Source organism: Colletes latitarsis, chromosome 2, assembly GCF_051014445.1.
Source record: "Colletes latitarsis isolate SP2378_abdomen chromosome 2, iyColLati1, whole genome shotgun sequence".
Taxonomy (NCBI): domain Eukaryota; kingdom Metazoa; phylum Arthropoda; class Insecta; order Hymenoptera; family Colletidae; genus Colletes; species Colletes latitarsis.
In genome coordinates, this window is record NC_135135.1 from 8,392,569 (window position 1) to 8,410,536 (window position 17,968).

Below are 17,968 nucleotides of genomic sequence, written 5' to 3' on the forward strand. Positions count from 1 at the left end.
GGAGTATAATGCAATTTATGTGATGAAGTGCATCCAGTACAATGTAAAATATATTGAATTTTGTATCAAAATGCTTCCGAAAATTTTATGCTAACCATTTCTAACAATAAATGTTTGTTGATTATTTTTCTTAACCTGCGGAATGAAAATTGAAGCTTTAACCAAACAGCAGAATAGAAAGTTAGTGGCAAACATAAAACGCATTTTATCACTTTTCAATTAATAAAATTGATTTAATTGAATATATAATTTTTCAGGAAAAGAAGAAGTTATATTTTTTTAATATCGTTAATAATTCAAGTGATCGTTATAAATATAATACCGAAATTTTATTAAAAATTGAGAAAAGAGTTTTTCCATAAAATAAGAAGTATTTAATTTGTCACTTATTCCAAAGAATAATACAATTTTAAACATATTCGTTTTTGCCAGTGTTAATAATAATTAGATTGACTTTTGAAAATTTAAAAAGATCTATATAAAAAGATCTTCTGAATCAACTATTATTTTTTAAAAATCTGAATAAAATCAGAAATATACTAAATATTTGTATTAATGCTATACAAACAACCCTCCTTTTAATTGGTTCAAGTCATTGGTCACTTTTTACATAGATAATTCATTAAACCATAAGTTACTTATATTTACTATTGTTGCATTCTCTAATTTCTTTCATTCAATTTTAATGTTTATTATACGAGCAACGAATAAGCTATCGTTTATATTTTATTTAGATTTTGACCATTTCCATTGGTCTAGATATTCTGTTTCTTAATCGTTATTATCGAAAGGTAAAAATAAAAATACCCCGTTTAAAAAAAGAACCCAGTGTCTTTATATCCCAAAGCAACATATAAAAATAATCATTACCATTGTAACGACAGTCTATCGTGCAACTTGTGCTCGACAAGTTACCCCCTAACTGCTATAATTTTTTAAATAATTAAACTACCCACGGTTGCCTTCGTCTCAGTGTTTTAATAACGCATATGCGCGTTCTTTACATCGCATAAGGGTACGACTTAACAATTTTTCACGCAAGCAGAATGGCTGTAGCGTATAAATCTTATTTGGAGCGTTCCTTTTCGTTTATTTAGAAAATTCGAAAGCCGAGTGACCCGCTCGAGGGAGGAACAGTTTCGAGCAACTCTTCGAATACGCAAACTCCGCGAAGAACGTCGATAAATGTCACGCGATTTCCCCGTGAGAAGAAGCCCAGTCGAAAACACCGTCCGAAAGATCGACGAAAAAAGGTTGAACGGCAGTTCGAGTTACGTTCGAGGATCGATAATCGGCCGATCGAACCCGTCGAGTCCCAGGTAAAGTCCCATTATACTCTAAAATTTGTCCACGCGAACGTGAATCCGTTGGAATCGAGTTGAACAGCGAACTCCGGCTTCGTCTCGGCGTTAGGTTAGTCTAACCTAACTCGAGCTGAAGCGGATACGAGGGTAGTTACCCTTCTCGATGGTGCGCCAAAGATCGCACTCCGATAGTCTCGGATGCCAGATATCGAAAGACAAAGAGCGCGGTTTATTTAAAGATACACTCGTCGGATAGATCGCTATCCGAATTTATGGCTCGATACGCCTTTCGTACGAATAGATTTAACGATCGAGGAAAGTCCGACTGAATCAAAATTGAAAAATATACAACGTTATCCCCCGATTTCGATCCTCCCAGGTCGTTTAAAACTTTTCAAGTCTGACTTTTAAGTCTTCGATCGTGGCTGTAAATTGTTTTTCGATTGTCTTTGCTTTCAAAATTTTGCGATTTGTTTTATTTTTAATTGCTATATTAAGTTTTCAGTCCTATTGGACGATGTAACTTATAATTGATATTCGAGGAAATTAGTTCGTTTATGTAATGTTATATTTGTATGCAATTTTATTTAAAAAGAAAACGTTTCACGGGCAAATATTTATTTTAATATCCACGCTTATGAGCAAGAAAGTGTGTCAATTGGCCAAGTATTTATCAATTTCAAACTCGCAAGAAAACACACACAACACGTGTAAATGATATTTTTTTCAATGGCTTCTCAAATGAAAAATGAAACGATCGTGTTATTCTTGTTATTTTAGCTGATATATATTTGTTTCGTGGAATCAATTTTACCCAACTGATTTTTCATTTCTCAGAGACTTAAGCCCTTTAGTCTTCATAATGTCTCAAATACACTTCTGCATACTTATTGCTGCTGTCCCCATACTTCGTCAAAGATTTGTTAATTACGTTTGAGCTGGCCATTTATGCCTTTTCAAGCCCTGTTCTTTCAACAAATTGGCTCTCTCTGAATAGGTTCAATTGATCGTCTCATATATTGCATATAGGTAACTCTTGTTCGATCCACTTGTAAAAATGAACACAATTTATACTAGGAATACTGTACTGTATAAACACTTAGAAATAAATTTCAGATGGTTTGAGAATCTCGTGAAACCGGGAATCCCATCACGAAACGCTGCTTTCCAATGATACATTGTTGAATGAACGATAGAAATTGTGTATATCGAAAAGATTATTGAACGCATGTTTTATTAAATGACTCAGGTACTCTGATATCTACCACTGAAAAAACTACGATAGACTAACACTTTGGATATATATACAGTTTCGATTACGAAAAGTGGTCGTTGACAACATTTGTGTTTATGACTATTGATTGCCAAAATTCTAAGAAAAAATCTATACAGACTTAAATAATAATGAAAACACGATTCCTTTTGTTCGAGAATCTAGCTTGAGAAGCTATTTTCATTTCGTGTCGTACGCAACGGTTGAATGAAATATTATTTTACATAAAATTTTATATGTTCGGTTTTGCTTCTTACTGAGTGTCCCCGATTTGTAAAGCAAACATAACCAGACTCCGATCGAAGGTTCTTAATAATGTTCTGAAAAATCTGAACTGGTCACAGATCCCCTGTAAGGCGACACAGGTACATATGGGCTCTCTCGGTGAATGGACCAAATGATATAAATTATTTATAGATTTCGACACCAAAGCGAGGAAGGGGGACCGAGAGTGTTCTGTTCCAACTGGGGTGCGTACCCGGGGGGTCCACTTGCATCGAAAGCCCCTTGAGGCACCCTCAACATATGCATTCTCACTCAACCGCCGTAAGCCTATATAAAATTGATTCGTAAGTACCCCGGATTCCTATCTGTCTTTGCGTGTTTTTTAACACCTATCTCCGTTTATTCCGTACACAACGCGTCGAGTATTAAATTCGAGAACAAACACGACAAAAAGTGACACTATCTATTCGCTCCTCCATGGCTTCGCAACTTCCAAAACTGGTTTGCGACCCTCGTACAGAGCGGTTTGCTTTCTTGCCATGATCCTTAAAATCTATCCCCAGCGCGTTACGCTCGTTTCCGGTGTTTTAAAGCTAGAAGAATCGAAAGATTTCGATAATTTTAATACTTCGTAAAATGCATTTGGATAGAAACGTTATTTTGCGCGACAGAGGCAAAAAATTAATGAAATATTCTTTTTAAAAAAGTGACATACCTCTTCTTTGGTACCTTCTTGAAAATCTATTGAAGTCCCTGACGAGTGATGCGTAGCAAATTTGAAGACGGGCCCAGTGCCGTGCACTGCGCCCCCCGGGTCCAATCTAAATCAATGGGCTTGTGGGTAATCGCATAATAATTACTGGGACTCCCTCTACCGCCCATCTGTCGCTAGCTAAGGGGTGTTCAACCCCCTGGAAGTGGTAATAGGCACTACTACGGCAACATAGGCGATGAAAGTGTCCCAGCAGGTCCTATTGTTATTGGGCATAGTAAGAAATGTCGTGTAGTGTCATTCGTCAGTTGTCACCTCCTTTCACGTTCGCACATCCTGTTTATCCGTGTAAAAGGGATCGAAAATATACTGTAAAATCTCGAATGTATTCTAAAATGCAACGTTTACCATATTATTAACGGTAATGAAATTAATTCGTTTGGACAGTATGCGTTTGAGCAATTGAATTGTAGCTCTCGTCGGCGGAAATATTGCTCATTGTTTTGGAGATTACGAACTGTCCTTTCCATTCGAATGGACGTTAAAAGTAGAATTGAAAATCTGTAATTGACTTTGAATTTTACAGTTTATACAGTAAATATTATTGTTGATTCATTCGCATCGTCATTAATCGTTCACGCATTTAAATAAAAAAATATATTCATGAAATTTAAAAAGAAAGCTACTCAATTTTAACAAATCGATGACCATTAAAACCAGTGATGGAATTCAATTCTGGCGTTAATGAGACAAGTAACTAAAATAAGCGATTAACACGATGACTGTCGATTTTCCGTCTCTAAAGATGTCTACATTTGTTTAAACTATAGTGTCAAACGTAGAGATATTCTATAATTCAACGGTGTGTTGTTTTATTAGAGTTTGTTCATTGGTGATCACCAGTGGCCATCATGGCAGTCAACGTGTTAAACTTTAGGAGCGTAGTACACGCCTTAAGAATAAAAGAATAAATGTCATTTATAAGATACGAACACTTTTCGTTTTTTCATTTAGATAAAGAAATTGCTTTGTCTTGTTGCTTTCGGCTGGAACCGTCGGCTGCGCGAGTCGACGGATCTTTCATGCTGTATAAACATAAACAATGGCGAAGATAATTTCAATTATCCGGGGAAACATCGTTCCAGTTATACAGGGACTACTGTTTTTTCAAGTTTGTCACACAAAACGGCATAAATCTTACGAATCGGAAATCTACCGATGATTGTTATGAAATTTTATTATTCAATCTTGCCAAAATTTTTCCTTGTCTGTAAAAAATACTGATACCGTTCTACTAATTTTGGGAATTATGGGATTTTCTTATAGAGTCATCTAAACAGTTTAATGGGGACCTGTGGAATTCGATACTTAAATAAAAACTGATAAATTACATACTTAATGCAACGTACCATAATTTCAATGTTCGTGAATAAAAGAACAAGAACTTGGTAGACATTTTTGCGAAATTCTATCCTAAACAAAAAGTGTTTCTCAGAAAGAAAAATTGTACGACCTTCACTTATCCTTAAGAAGTGTGAACCACGCTCCAAAAGTTTCACCACCTCTTTCCGTTACACTCTGTATAATAATCGAAGGTAGCTATAGATAGTTGTCCAGAATAAGCCAAAGTGACGTTTCCACCCACACGTTTGCTCGATCTAACTCCTTCGTAGAGCCATTCTAATTAGTTCGCTGAGAATTTAAAAAAACATGTTATTAAACTGTTTCAGGCGCGCAAATGATAACCGCAGTTCTGATCAGTCTATGTATCGCATTCTCTAATGGTTTTCGTGGCCCGCATCATCCACGAAGCGCCATTTCTCATCACCATTATGCTCCGCAGAAAAACGTTAAAATAACACAGGATGCAAATCTTCTACAGGATGCCACGTTAGTTATCTTTCAACTTATAATCTCGTGATCGTATACGACTCTAAGTACTCTATACTTTATTGTATAATATAAATATTTAATATCTGAGATGAAATTGCAACGATCAACGTCATATTTATAACGCAATTTTACTTAAATGATAACTTATAAAATAGATAATAATAAAAAGCGTAGAATATAATATAGTGCAGTTACTGTTCTCAAAAATAGTAATACTAGAGGCTAAAATAAGACGAAAATCAAGAATACTAATTTGTTGACGGAGGCTTCGTTAAAAAGTTATTAACGTTTAAAGTTCCGCCCGTACTGAATTTTTTTCTAGAAAGTGGGTAGGATTTCGGGGGTAGGTCTGTTCACCAAAAATTATTGTAATTGACCCCTGCAGCTAAAAATAATTTCTCCAGAACGATTTGAAATTTTTTAATTTTATCGACTTTTCTCGAATTTTTTTCTCGAAAGTGCGTAAGATTTCGGGGGTACGTCTATTCACCAAAAATGATTGTAATTGACCCCAGCAATCGAAAATAATTTTTCCAGAACAATTTGAAATTTTTTTTTTCGTCGAAAAATTTAGGCACCCTACCCCCTGTCGATTTTTCTTAAAAATTCCTTTTTCATTTTTAGTAATTTTGTTTGACGCCCTACAGAAAAGTTGCCTAATACTTTTCTGTAGGTACCCATGAGCTCTACTTCAGAAAAAAGTTTCATTTAAATATATTCACAATTGTAGGAGTTGTGATTGTTTGAAAATTAGACCACTTTTATAGGGTTTTTCTCATTTTGCGGGGTCAAGGACCAACTTATCGAATATTTTTGCGATTTGTACATATTCTCCACCAAAATACGCGTAGTTTGCTTTTTTAAACATTAAAATCGTCCAATCCGTTCAAAAGTTATGACGTTTTAAAGATTTGCATGAAATTTCAGTGAAACATATCAATGGATGGTCAGACATGAAATTTTCGGTAATGAATTTTTTTCTCGAAACTGCGTGGGATTTCAAGGGTATGTCTGTTCACCAAAAATGATTGTAATTGCCCACTGTAACTAAATATAATTTTTTTAGTATGATTTGAAATTTTTTAATTTTGTCTAAAAATTTCACTACCTACTCGCATTTTTTTCTCGAAAGTGGGTAGGATTTCAGGGATATGTGTATTCACCAAAAATGTTTGTAATTGACCCCCGCAACCAAAAATAATTTTTTCAGAATGATTTGAAATTTTTTAATTTAATTTTTTAATATCTATTTAACGAAGCCTCAATCAAGAAATTGATATTCTTGATTTTCGTCTTATTTTGGCCTCTAGAATCTCCCATTAAAATTTTTTCCCAAGGGTGGCCGAACACCCTGCATAACACAAGTTATTTTGTATACAAGTCATAATAATGTCGCTATTTTCGAATCCTATAACGCAGCAAAAATAAGAAACATAAGTATATAATTTCAGCCATTTGAAAGAAGATATGGGATCTATGGCAGACCAACTGGACTTTACAAACATGACTGAACAGGAAATAGAATTCCACTACTTTAAGTATGTTCACGCATTTAACGAAATCCTTGTTCCCCCCTAATGCCACAGAAATACTTTTCGTGCTGCTGGAAACGTATAAATCAAGTTTCTATTTGCGACACTAATTCCATGTATGTATGCAAATTTTCGATAAATCTATCGTCCAACATCCAAAACCAGCACTGAAAGGATTAATTTATTATCTAGCGTTACCATTAACAATTGCATTAATCACGGAACTATAATTACTGTATTACTCGTAGAGTTCACGATATTGATAATAATGCCAAATTGGACGGATTGGAGATTCTACATGCTATTCAGCATACGTTCCATGAAAATCGACTCGCCGACGCTGAACGTGAAAGTATAATCGAGGAGGCGGAACACGCGAAACACGAAGACGATCTGCCTTGGATTGTTGGTATGTAAATTTATCGTTTGTAATTAAAATTCTATGCTATTTCGATCGAATAAATTTATCGATAACTAGAGTAGACCAAGCGTTTAGTTTTCGGTTACTCTCGTTAACATAACGCACAATGTACCAGAATTAAACGATAGAAATATACCGATCTGCTTTACTATAGCAAACGAAAATTCAATTGGTCCTCAAGATCCCTTTCCTGACTGTCACGACGTGCACAAGTGCCTCCATTTTTACGGTATCGTTGCATACCTTCATATTTGAAAGACAGAGAGCAAGTTTGCGAGAAGCAACGAAAGATAGAGCGATGAAACATCACTATACTGACTGTCCCGTTTAAACATTCGAACGTAATTATCTTCCAAATTATGTATTATTTAAAAATAATGTATCAAGTAAAATTTATTTTGTTTAAAGGGAGACACCTTATGATGATCACACGGTCGAATTAATGTCAACTGATACCATAAGCACAGTCTGCAAATATACCATTTTACTGACCGATTGATAAGACATCAACCCATTACACTCTAAGCAATTAGACTATACAGGGTGTTCGGGTACCCCTGGAAAAATTTACATGAGCAATTCTACAGGCCAAAATAAGACAAAAATCAAGAATACCAATTTGTTGATGGAGGCTTCGTTAAGAAGTTATTAACATTTGAAGTTCCGTCCGTGCTGAATTTTTTTTCTCGAATGTGCGTAGGATTTCGGGGGTATATCTATTCACTAAAAATGCTTATAATTGATCCCCGCAATCGAAAATAATTTTTCCAGAACGATTTGAAATTTTATTTTTTGCCGAAAAATTTAGGTACCTACCTCCTTGTCGATTTTTCATAATAATTCGTTTTTCATTTTTAATAAATTTGTTTGACGTCCCACAGAAAAGTTGTTTAACAATGTTTTGTAGGTATCCATAAGCTCTACTTAAAAAAAAAGTTTCATTGAAATATATTCACTACTGTAGGAGTTATGGCCATTTGAAAATTGGACCATTTTTACGTGGTTTTTCTCACTTTTCGAGGTCTAGGAACAACTTTTCGAGTATTTTTGGAATTTCTATATATTCTTCACCAAAATACGCGTTGTTTGCATTTTTGAACATTAAAATCCTTCAATCCGTTCAGAAGTTATGACGTTTTAAAGATACGCAAGAAATTTTAGAGTGACATTTCTGGGCTGAAATTATATTTTCGATAAGGAATTTTTTTCTCGAAATTGCGCAGGATTTCGGGGGTATGTGTATTCACCAAAAATGCTTATAATCGATCCCCGCAACCGAGATTTTTTAATTTAATTTTTGAATAACTTTTTAACAAAGCCTCAATCAAGAAATTGATATTCTTGATTTTTATCTTACGTTGGCCTCTAAAATCTCTCATTAAAATTTTTCCCAAGAGTGGCCGAACACTCTGTATCTAAATAAAAATACATAGTTCCGTTTAAAAAAAGAGTTAATAGTATGTTCTACTTGAAATATTTTTTGGAATAACGAATAATTTGAATACAATTGCGTCCAAAGGTTTAAATGGGACACCCAATGGTAGGGACTTCAGTGGCCTTGAGCTGCTAGTTGAATTAGCGTACTCTATAATAAAAACAAGGTGAAAATTGTTATAGTAACATAAATCCATAGGTCTAGAAAAAGAATTTACATTTTTATGTGATTTACTATTATGAGTATTGATGAGAACGATCAAACATTAATAAACTTTCGTGTATATAAAATCACGTTCTATTTTAGTTGGAATATAGTTGGTTACTGGTCACATAAACATGGCAAATGATTGGTTTTATGGATAACAGTATTCGTCTTGCCTTATCATTGATAAAATTAACCTTTTATCGGTGGAAATGTTATTACGGAAATTTTAATTTTATTTAGCAGTTAATAACATTTACATTTTATTGCTTTTTATCGTAAAATTGTCAACGAAAATCAGTTACACCGTAACTGATATAAATAACAATATTTAACAGTATTTCAACTAAAAGACACCTTTTAAAATTTTTAATTCCATTTAAACTTTCGGTCGAAATAAGTATGCATAAAACTGCGATAGAAATAGTGATAATCATAAACATTACGGCCTTCCACCGCAAGGGGTTAATATATTAAATATTAATTAAACTCAAATTGTACAAATGTGAAACAATAATGATTATTATTTGCTATTATCAAGATCTCATAGACAAAGTATTGAAGGAGGATGATCTAGATAACGATGGATATCTTGGATATATCGAATACGTACTCGGAAGGCAAAGAGATCATACTGCTCAAGCTAAGAGGGATACTAATCTGAGAATCGGAAAATAAAATTCAATCCGATATAAGTTTCTCATCAACAAAGTGTATTAAGAGAAACAAAAAAGAAGCCTACGCAACAAAAATTTACATCTACGGAAAATGTGTATGAAAGAAGATATACTTTCCTTTCGATCGATTTCTTTATAAAAAAACTGTTTTCTTCTACCAAAATATATTACAATGTACCAACCCTTCTAACTAAATATTTTCTTTCCAACTCCCTTTCCTTATGCTACTCGGACTTGCATCGTCTTGCCGTTAGCGTAAATATTTAAATTCTAATCGAAAAATTACAACGTATTTGCAATAAAACCGTTTTACTCGAAAGTAAAATAATTAGAATTTGTTGGTACTATTCGATACAAAAAATCAATTTATCAGTAAATAATACATCTCGAAAAGTCCCGTACAAGTTTGCCAATTTTCTTCATTGTTTTAATAAACAACGTATAAAAAGTTCAAATTAAAGAATATAAAATCATACAAATTAAATGCATAGTTTTAAAACACGAATACATTCATTTAAAAATCAGTCTGAAAATATATTAAAAAAGTGTTAATTTAATTTTAATCTAGGAGGTCTGCCAGCAATGTTTCTTTGCAGCAGTGGAAAGGAGAAGATTAAGAAACAATTATGTAAATGTATTCAATATGTTAAAAATGTGCATTTAAATAATTTGTTAATATACACACTTAAGACATAAATATCATATTAGAATAGTAAATGATTCGGGAAATTTTAGGTTCTAATATTTAATTTTTCATCGACTTTTTTTACAAAATCTTTAAAAATAAAATTTACAATTACTCCAATGCATCTAGTGGATTGTCTGTTACAACAAGGCATTTTTCCCATAGATCTTTAACTATTTGTATCTGTTAAAGAAACGTAATTATATTAAATTCTGTCGAACTAACTCTTGGCATATTCAGTTAACTTACCCTATTATCTTCACCTTCAATTGGCAAGTCTTCTACGCGTATAAATTCAGGATATTGCAGTATCATTTTTTTAATCGCAGGTACAAATACTTCACCAACTTCTAAAAATTGTGGTTCGTATTCATGATATTCTTTAGTATTTTCACTAGAATAATATACCCTAAACGTGTCATTCTCGTTGACTAATCTGTAAATAATAAGTAATAAACTTTAAAGGATTACAGATTCTTCTGAATGTCACCCGCGATCGATCGACATGAAATTTGGAAAGGGAATGGATGCTAAATATAAAATTTTAGTTTCTTAATTTTTAGAGAATTAAACAGACCAAATAAAAAATGGCCAAACCTAACCTCTCTTGGAAACTTAAATTTCCGAAGCTAAAATTTTATACGCCGCATCAATTCCCAAATTGGCCACGGATTCCATTCGGAAGAACAATCAAACATAACTATTATGAGTCATACCTTATGCAATGAGATCTTACTAATCGTATTCTCGTGTCAGGTTCTATTTCTACGCGATTCTCAACAATTCCATTTGCAGTCATTTGTTCACCATCTTGAACAATAGAACATTGTTGTTCCCTTTCTGATAGAACAGGTGGTAAAAAATCATGAATATGATTCTTGGCCATCATGTCAGCAGCTTTGTCTACGTCAATGTAGTCAACTAATTTTGTAAGAAAAATTTTAACTTTTTCCTTGAATTCTTCTTTGGTCTTACTCTGATTCTCAGAATGTACAAAACCACTGTGTCTTAAGTAATCAAGAGGTAGACCTTTCCGAAATTCACTATTACTTTCCATGGCAGTTTTTAACGTCTCTGGAAGTAACTTTTCTAAGAAGTCACCCCAACTGTTTTTTTGATAAACGCTCAAAGTAATGTGAAGACTATGCGTATCGATAGTTTCACCCTGATGTATTGTTCCTCGTGGAAAATATAACAGGTCTCCTGCATTTACAATAGTATCTAATATCGGTTCTCCAATCTCAGAGTCCGTGAAATTTCCCGAAGAATACCTCGGCAAATATTCGTTTTCATTTTTTGGTCTGTACAGTCGCCATCTCTTTTTACCCTCAACTTGTAATATAAATGCTTCAATGTCATCATAATGAGGTGCAAAACCTTGACTATTAGGAGGTGTTAAATAAGAATTTGCACCAACAAAGCAACCAAAAAATTCTTGAAGCGTGGCTGGAAGCAGAGAATAGATTTCATAGTTTTTATTAACTAGGAGCATGAAAAATGTATAAATAAATTCATTTAACTCGAAATTAAAAATACCTACCATTTAACGAATGTAATTTTGGTATGTATGTCTGGGGATTTAACATTCTAACGGAACATCCATTCATATAATAATCCCAAACAACAGTTGGAACTGCTCGGCCAATAGGATTATGTGTCTCTCTAACACCATTCTCGTACGAAGTTATGTCAATGTTTTTCGAAAATAGAATACAAGAATCCCTCAATATTTTATCCAACATTGGAGTAGACATAAGTAACTTATAATAATTGGGACAATTCCTTTTTATATGAACCGGTGTTTGTTCCCAATTTTTTCTGGAAAACATTACATATTTACAATTAACGCACATAAAATTTATAACATAATGAATCTTAATTATTCCATGCTTACTCAAAAAACTCTTCTATCTTCATGGGATGTATTACCCATTGAAACATTGAACGACTTATATCCAAAGGATTTTCATGATTTTCCTCAGTCGTTTCAGTAACAGGACAACTAGGCTGTTGAACAACTCCTTTTGCTATCTTTTTGTTTTTAGTTTGTTTCTGTTGCTTTTGTTTAACATGTTTTATTTTTGCAACACCTGTATGTATTGCTAAAACAGAACTCTTTAATTGAGTCTTTGACGCCAAACCTTTCGAATTAGACATTATCGTTACTTTTTTATCTTTTCTATTAAATATTGGTTTTTGAATAGATTTATTCTTCTTGCTAGTGGCAGAAGAATTAGTGTTCTTAGATTTTACATTGTTCTTTTTATTTACATTCTGAACTTTCTTTACTAAAGGTTTATTTGTTTCTTTCAAATTTTCGTGTAAAAGTGCTTGCTTCGCCTTCTGTTTTGTTTCATTTCTTAAAGTTACTTTTTTTTGAGGATAATGCTTATTCTTTAATTTCTTCGACTTTGCAGATAATTCTGTATTTTTACGTTTCATAGCATGCACAGCAAATGCAGATATTGGTTCATGATATTTAAGCATCTATAAAAATGTTACAATAAAATAGTACTTTTATGTTATAAATAAGAAAAATTTAATAATGAATCTTAAGTAAAGCAATGATATTAATCTTGTTCCACTGTCATGGTCCAGATTCTAGAATTACACTTTATAGTTAATCATAAAAATATAAAAAGTTAAATAAAGTATTTATACTCTACGTAATAATCGGTAGAACGATTCGTAACATAATAATGATTAATGCATTGTAAATGAACAGAACAGCCGGTATCTTTTAAGGTTACATGTGAGCATTTCTTTCGATAAACTAATGAAATAAAATCTTCCAAATTTACCGTGAAAACTGTGCAGCTATATAAAATTCTTCGTTATGTCCCAGCTAAATTACGCGTTTATCTAATACTGTTGTTATCAAAACTTTTACTTCAAATTTATCACTCTCATGTGCTTTCAATTGCACGTCATATGCAGAGGTGTCAGATTGAGCATTGTCACATTGTTGTGGAATAGTTCGTTCTTTTCAACGCTAGATGGCGCTTATTTTTTCGACCTCAAACCCTCTGGTGCTAAAACGCCCAAGTTTGTCGTGGAATAGTTCGCTACCTTCAACGCTAGATGGCGCTTATTTGCCGACCTCAAGCCCTCTGGTGCTAAAACGCCCAAGTTTGTCGTGGAATAGTTCGCTACCTTCAACGCTAGATGGCGCTTATTTACCGACCTCAAGCCCTCTGGTGCTAAAAAGCCCAAGCTTGTCGAGAAATCCATCTAGCGTAGACGATACTAACTATTTCATGACAAACTTGGGCGTTTTAGCACCAGAGGGTTCGAGGTCGAAGAAATAAGCGGCATCTAGCGTTGAAAATAACGAACTATTCCGCGACAAACGTGGGCGTTTTGCTATCTGTATTTCCAAAGTGCCCGGAACATTTCCAAATTGCTGGCGGCCTTGCAAAGAGGTGTCATGTATTTTATAGCTAAGGGAATAATGGGGAGAGAAAAAGAAAGGTAAAAATGATGAGAACACATAGAATTCTTTAAGATTATATCATTTATTGCCATAGATTTACATTATACAAAGTTTTAATACATATAAATGTATTATGTTATATTATATTGTAGGATTTATCTAAGTGGCAATGATTCGATTAATTAATCAATTCATTTGGTCGTTAACTATACTTTACTCGCACGTTACGCTGCTTTTTACTCTTTCTCTCGACTCGCTCGACAATGTCTAACAGTCTTCGCTCGTGTCGGACAGCGAACGATTCGTTGCTGGGCCAAAACTCGTGCGCGATTTCATAATTTAATTTTTAATAGCTTTTACAGGCACGTTTCCCTACAATATCATGTCAGAAGTTATCAGCAACGGTCAACAGTGGCCAGCAGTGGCATGCAGAGGCTAGTAGAGACCAGCAGGGGCAAAAAACTGACAGGGTTAAAGGCAAACTGACACATGCTATCTTTCTCGATTCTCTAAAGTTACCCGAAGTAATTTCGGGCCGCCTTGTAGGAGTCGAAAGAGCCGCCCAAGTTTGTCGTGTAATAGTTCGTATCGTCCACGCTAGATGGATTTCTCGACAAGCTTGGGCTTTTTAGCACCAGAGGGTTTGAGGTCGAAGAATAAGTACCATCTAGCGGTGAAGGTAACGAACTATTCCACGACAAACTTGGGCGTTTTAGCACCAGAGGGTTTGAGGTCGAAAAATAAGCGCCATCTAGCGTTGAAAGTAACGAACTATACCACGACAAATTTGAACATTTTGCCATCCGGATTTCCAAAGTGCCCGGAACATTTCCAAAATGCTAGCGGCCTTGCAAAAAGGTGGCATGTATTTTATAGTTAAGGGAATAATGAGGAGAGAAAAAGAAAGGTGAAAATGATGAGAACACATAGAATTCTTTAAATTATATCATTTATTGCTATAGATTTACATTATACAAATCTTTAATACATATAGATCATGTAAGTAATTGTCAATGAAGGTCAGCAGTGGTCAACAGGAACCAGCAGAGGCCAGCAGAAGCCAACGGAGGGTGGCAGAAGTCCGTAGTAATCGTTATACGTTGTCAGAAATACAAGCAGCGGTCAGCAATGGTCAGCAGTGGCCTGCAAGAAAATTCAAAAGTACTCAAAGTATTTTGATTTTGAAAAATCGTATTAATAATATACATATGTACGCTCATACATAGGAATAATAAAAAAAAATTTCTTTTTTTTTCAATAGTTAAAATATGATGGGGGAGGGAGTACTTTGCTTATGTTAGCCTACATAGATCACAAAGTAAAAATGCCTGGACAGTCGAGATTCCAAATCGTATGCCGTTGATGTGAGTTCGGATTTCAATTGCTCAAGAGCGAGAAGCAAATGTTAGCCTTTCTCTCTCGACTCCCACAAGGCGGTCCGAAATTACATCGGGCAGCTTTAGAGAATCGAGAAAGAGGGCATGCATTAGTTTCCCTTTGTCGACTTTCCGAAACTCTACGAGCTCACGTACGCGTGATCTGGCATAGTGTGAGTAGTGCACCCGGTGCTCAATCTGGCATCTCTGGTCATATGGACATAGTAAACACTAATTTAAAGAGTCAATACAGTGCGGTATTAAATTTGTAACGTTTGTTTACAATGAAGAATGGTTCAACATGCAAATAAAATTGTTATTAGTTTTTGTTATAGATCCCTAATTTTGTCTACTGCAAACAAGGCACCTACATATGTAGTTATCATCTGTTTATATTTTAATCTTGCAAAATTTTCAAAATAATAAATTTACTCTTTAAAAAAGAAAGAGAGAAGTTACAACAGTTGTGTTTGGAATTATAACACAAACACAATAATTATAAATAATAATGATAGGAATAATTAATTCATAGTAATTTCCGAATGAAAATTGTCTCTTTTTGATAACACTTTAGAACACATTGCTTATTATACAATGTATAATATACAAGATCGTTTCTAAACCAAATACAAAAATCTAATATAAATTATGTTGTAATATAATGCAGTACAAACTGTTATAAAGAATTGATAACTAATTTTATATAATATTATTTAACTGATATGTCTGTATCTGGAATATTTTACATCAACAATTCAGTATATGAAATTAAATTAATTATTGAATTAGTATAGTGGGAATTACATTTGATATTTATTAATATCAAATTAATTCCCTTGAGTAGAACCGCACGTTCTACTCAAACGAAAATGGATATAATGATTTTACGAAAAAAAAAATCGTAAAATCAATCATATTTATGCAATACTCAGTGTTGAAAAATCATATCCATATTAATAATTTTTGGCGAGCTGATTTGTAACAATGTAACGTTGGCGTCACATATCTCACTATATATATTCTAAGAAATCATTCTTTAAATCGAGAATAAGACGCCACATAGTGGTGAAATTCAATATCATAACATGTTTTGTCTCATTATCCGTCCATGTATATTTTTTCTACAGACGAGGTATAGGATACATCTGTATATGAATAGGAATTCACATGCAACGAACGAAAGTACCGACCTTGTGGAATTGGAGCAATCTCTTTATTAAGAACGGCAATTTTAGAAATTATATTAAATTGAGTCACAGGAATTGGTATTGTTTGCAAACGCAGAATATCTGTCCCCCCAGAGATTTGTAAAACTTTATTCGAATAATAGTTAACCAGTAAGATCAACCTATAGCAATTTATTCATGACCAAATAGTTCGAACAATTTATTATGTTAATAAAAATATCATACAATGTGCTTTTCGTATTCATTGTAGGACCTAGAATATAAAAAGAAAACACATTATTCTATTTGAAAAACTCAAAATAATCTTGATTTAAATTATTATTATCATCATTTGTTATGCATTCGATACCGATAAATTTTTATTCAAACTTTCCTTATTACATGGCCGCAAATTGTTAAAAAAAAAATCGTGCGTCTGGAATACTTTATATGTATACAGGGTGTTCGGCCATCAGTAGGAAAAATTTTAATGGGAGATTCTAGAGGCCAAAATAAGACGATAATCAAGAATACTAATTTGTTGATTGAGGCTTCGTTAAAAAGTTATAGAAACATTTCCGATCACACAGTATATTTTCAGTAAGGAATTTTTTTCTCGAAAGTGGGTAAGATTTCAAGGGTATGTCTATTGACAAAAAATGATTGTAATTGACTCCCGCAACAGGAAATAATTTTTCCAGAACGATTTGAAATTTTTTAATTTTGTCGAAAAATTTAGGCATCTACCGCCTGTCGATTTTTCTTAAAAATTCGTTTTTGATTTCTAGTAAGTTTGTTCGACGCTCTATAGAAAAGTTGTTTAATACTTTTTTGTAGGTATCTATGAACTCTAAGTCCATACTAAATTTTAATGCAATCTATTCACTATTGTAAGAGTTATGACCGTTTGAAAATTGGACCATTTTTATGGGGTTGTTCTTATTTTGCAAGGTGAAGGATCAATTTTTCGAATATTTTTAGAATTTCTACATATTCTTCACTAAAATACGCGTTATTTGCCTTTTGAAACATTAAAATCCTCCAATCCGTTCAGGAGTTATAACGTTTTAAAAATACGCAAAAAATTTTAAAGTGACATTTCTGACCGGGAATTATATTTTCGGAAAGGAATTTTTTTCTCGAATGTGGGTAGGATTTCGGAGGTATGTCTATTGACCAAAAATTATTATAAATGACCCCTGCAACTAAAAATAATTTTTTTAGAACGATTTGAAATTTTTTAATTCTGTCGACGAAGTCCACCTTCCTGAATTTTTTTCTTGAAAGTGCGAAGGATTTCGGAGGTATACGTGTTGACTAAAAATGATTGTAATCGATCCCTGCAACCGAAAATAATTTTTTCAAAACGATATGAAACTTTTTAGTTTAATTTTATAATAACTTTTTAACGAAGCCTCAATCAACAAATTGATATTCTGGATTTTCGTTTTATTTTGGTCTCTAGAATTTCCCTGTACTTCAGGTTTGTTAAGAGTCTGTAAAAAGAAGAACGAATAAGTTTTTTATTTATTTCTAAACCAGACAAACCCCTTCGTTGTAATGGGTATGGGGCAGAACGAGCAGCTTGTGCCATCGAGGTAGGCGTATTTATACGTAAACCTGTTTGCAATA

At 33.5% G+C, this 17,968-nt stretch overlaps 2 protein-coding genes across 4 annotated transcripts; one reads left to right on the plus strand and one right to left on the minus strand.

The window, feature by feature from the left end:
• The first annotated feature begins 1,161 nt into the window (after window positions 1-1,161).
• On the plus strand, window positions 1,162-9,867 carry LOC143348935 (multiple coagulation factor deficiency protein 2 homolog). 3 transcript variants are annotated; one of them, XM_076779717.1, is made up of 6 exons: window positions 1,162-1,319; window positions 2,995-3,123; window positions 5,245-5,404; window positions 6,859-6,945; window positions 7,188-7,348; window positions 9,541-9,866. In XM_076779717.1, exons 3-6 carry the CDS (start codon window positions 5,253-5,255, stop codon window positions 9,675-9,677), a joined length of 537 nt encoding a protein of 178 aa, XP_076635832.1. In that variant the 5' UTR covers window positions 1,162-1,319; window positions 2,995-3,123; window positions 5,245-5,252; the 3' UTR covers window positions 9,678-9,866. The 3 variants fall into 3 exon arrangements, with proteins under 3 accessions (XP_076635832.1, XP_076635823.1, XP_076635839.1); XM_076779708.1 differs by having other exon boundaries at window positions 2,995-3,146; window positions 9,541-9,865; XM_076779724.1 differs by lacking the exon at window positions 2,995-3,123 and having other exon boundaries at window positions 1,173-1,319; window positions 9,541-9,867.
• A 94-nt stretch (window positions 9,868-9,961) lies between these two features.
• Window positions 9,962-13,298, minus strand: No66 (Bifunctional lysine-specific demethylase and histidyl-hydroxylase NO66). The gene is made up of 6 exons (XM_076779363.1): window positions 13,163-13,298; window positions 12,256-12,848; window positions 11,902-12,179; window positions 11,078-11,807; window positions 10,611-10,797; window positions 9,962-10,544 (listed from the first exon to the last, which is right to left on the minus strand). Exons 2-6 carry the CDS (start codon window positions 12,846-12,848, stop codon window positions 10,473-10,475), a joined length of 1,860 nt encoding a protein of 619 aa, XP_076635478.1. The 5' UTR covers window positions 13,163-13,298; the 3' UTR covers window positions 9,962-10,472.
• Window positions 13,299-17,968: the final 4,670 nt, after the last annotated feature.

Coding starts and splice junctions, on each gene's coding strand:
- No66 (XM_076779363.1), bottom strand. CDS start 12,848: ATGCTTAAATATCATGAACCAATATCTGCATTTGCTGTGCATGCTATG. Junction 11,808..11,901: donor AAAATTACATTCGTTAAATG/GTAGGTATTTTT, acceptor CTCTGCTTCCAG/CCACGCTTCAAGAATTTTTT. Junction 10,545..10,610: donor TTGAAGGTGAAGATAATAGG/GTAAGTTAACTG, acceptor TTTCTTTAACAG/ATACAAATAGTTAAAGATCT.
- LOC143348935 (XM_076779717.1), top strand. CDS start 5,253: ATGATAACCGCAGTTCTGATCAGTCTATGTATCGCATTCTCTAATGGT. Junction 6,946..7,187: donor ATAGAATTCCACTACTTTAA/GTATGTTCACGC, acceptor TATTACTCGTAG/AGTTCACGATATTGATAATA. Junction 7,349..9,540: donor CGATCTGCCTTGGATTGTTG/GTATGTAAATTT, acceptor GCTATTATCAAG/ATCTCATAGACAAAGTATTG.